Source organism: Trypanosoma conorhini (assembly GCF_003719485.1).
Source record: "Trypanosoma conorhini strain 025E chromosome Unknown Tco_14.4_contig_00092, whole genome shotgun sequence".
Taxonomy (NCBI): domain Eukaryota; phylum Euglenozoa; class Kinetoplastea; order Trypanosomatida; family Trypanosomatidae; genus Trypanosoma; species Trypanosoma conorhini.
In genome coordinates this window covers 30,269-31,076 of record NW_021704181.1, presented here as the reverse complement: position 1 = coordinate 31,076, position 808 = coordinate 30,269, and the positions used below count along the sequence as shown (strand labels likewise).

The window sequence follows — 808 nt, the reverse complement described above, 5'->3', positions numbered from 1 at the left end:
AATTCATGTAATTTCTTACTGGCTATGGAGAGAACAATGTCATACCCAGAAAAGAATGTTCCGGCAGCTAGAGTGTCTGTCGGCGTTTGACGCGCAAAAAGTACTCTTGCTGCAGCATCACATCGGCTGCCTCAAGGCGCACAGAGCGAAGTGTCGCTGATGCGTGGGTTGTCGGTGCTGGGAAGAGGGGTGACGCGTGGGCGGTCGCCCAGCAGCCTGCTTGACGGCGCACCTGTTTCTCCTGAATCGCCGCAGCAACAGCAGACCGATTGGTGGGTAGGTGGCGGTGCATAGGATAGCGATAGGGAAGAACAATTGAATTGACTGCACGCGCCATATTCCCCGTTAGAAACATGGGATAGGATTTCCCACTACCGGCAGAAATAGTAGCAGTAGTAGAAAAGGCAGCAGTTGGGACTCGGCTCCGTGCTGCCGGGGTCAATGATGTTTCCACCGGCGTCTCGGCGGTGGCACCGTCACCCCCGTACTGTAGCCGCAGTGCCACAAGTATCCACAGCAACAGTCCCAGCGCCGTCGCCAAGACAACCAACGCACGTCGAGTGCGCCCGCGAGGTTTGATCCTACTACTATTGGGCTGTGCCAGCCTGGACATGGCTCCCGTACTGCACCTCTCCTACCTGACACGCAGAAGTATGTAGGGGCCCACAGAAAATGAGTAAGGGGCCCGCCCAACTAAACCACAGAGTGCGACACAGCGGTCCACCTAGCCTATTGGGCAGAGGGGGCACGCACCACCAACAGCAGAGAGACAAACACACACACACACACACACACACACACAACAAAT

The 808-nt window shown here is 56.2% G+C and overlaps 1 protein-coding gene across 1 annotated transcript, besides 1 other annotated feature; it reads right to left on the bottom strand.

Moving 5' to 3' along the window:
- Nucleotides 1-67: 67 nt before the first annotated feature.
- On the bottom strand, nucleotides 68-613 carry Tco025E_02382 (uncharacterized protein; the record flags this gene model as incomplete). The annotated part of the gene is made up of 1 exon (XM_029369309.1): nucleotides 68-613. One exon carries the CDS (start codon nucleotides 611-613, stop codon nucleotides 68-70), a length of 546 nt encoding a protein of 181 aa, XP_029230549.1.
- A 160-nt stretch (nucleotides 614-773) lies between these two features.
- Nucleotides 774-802: a microsatellite.
- Between the last annotated feature and the right edge of the window lie 6 nt (nucleotides 803-808).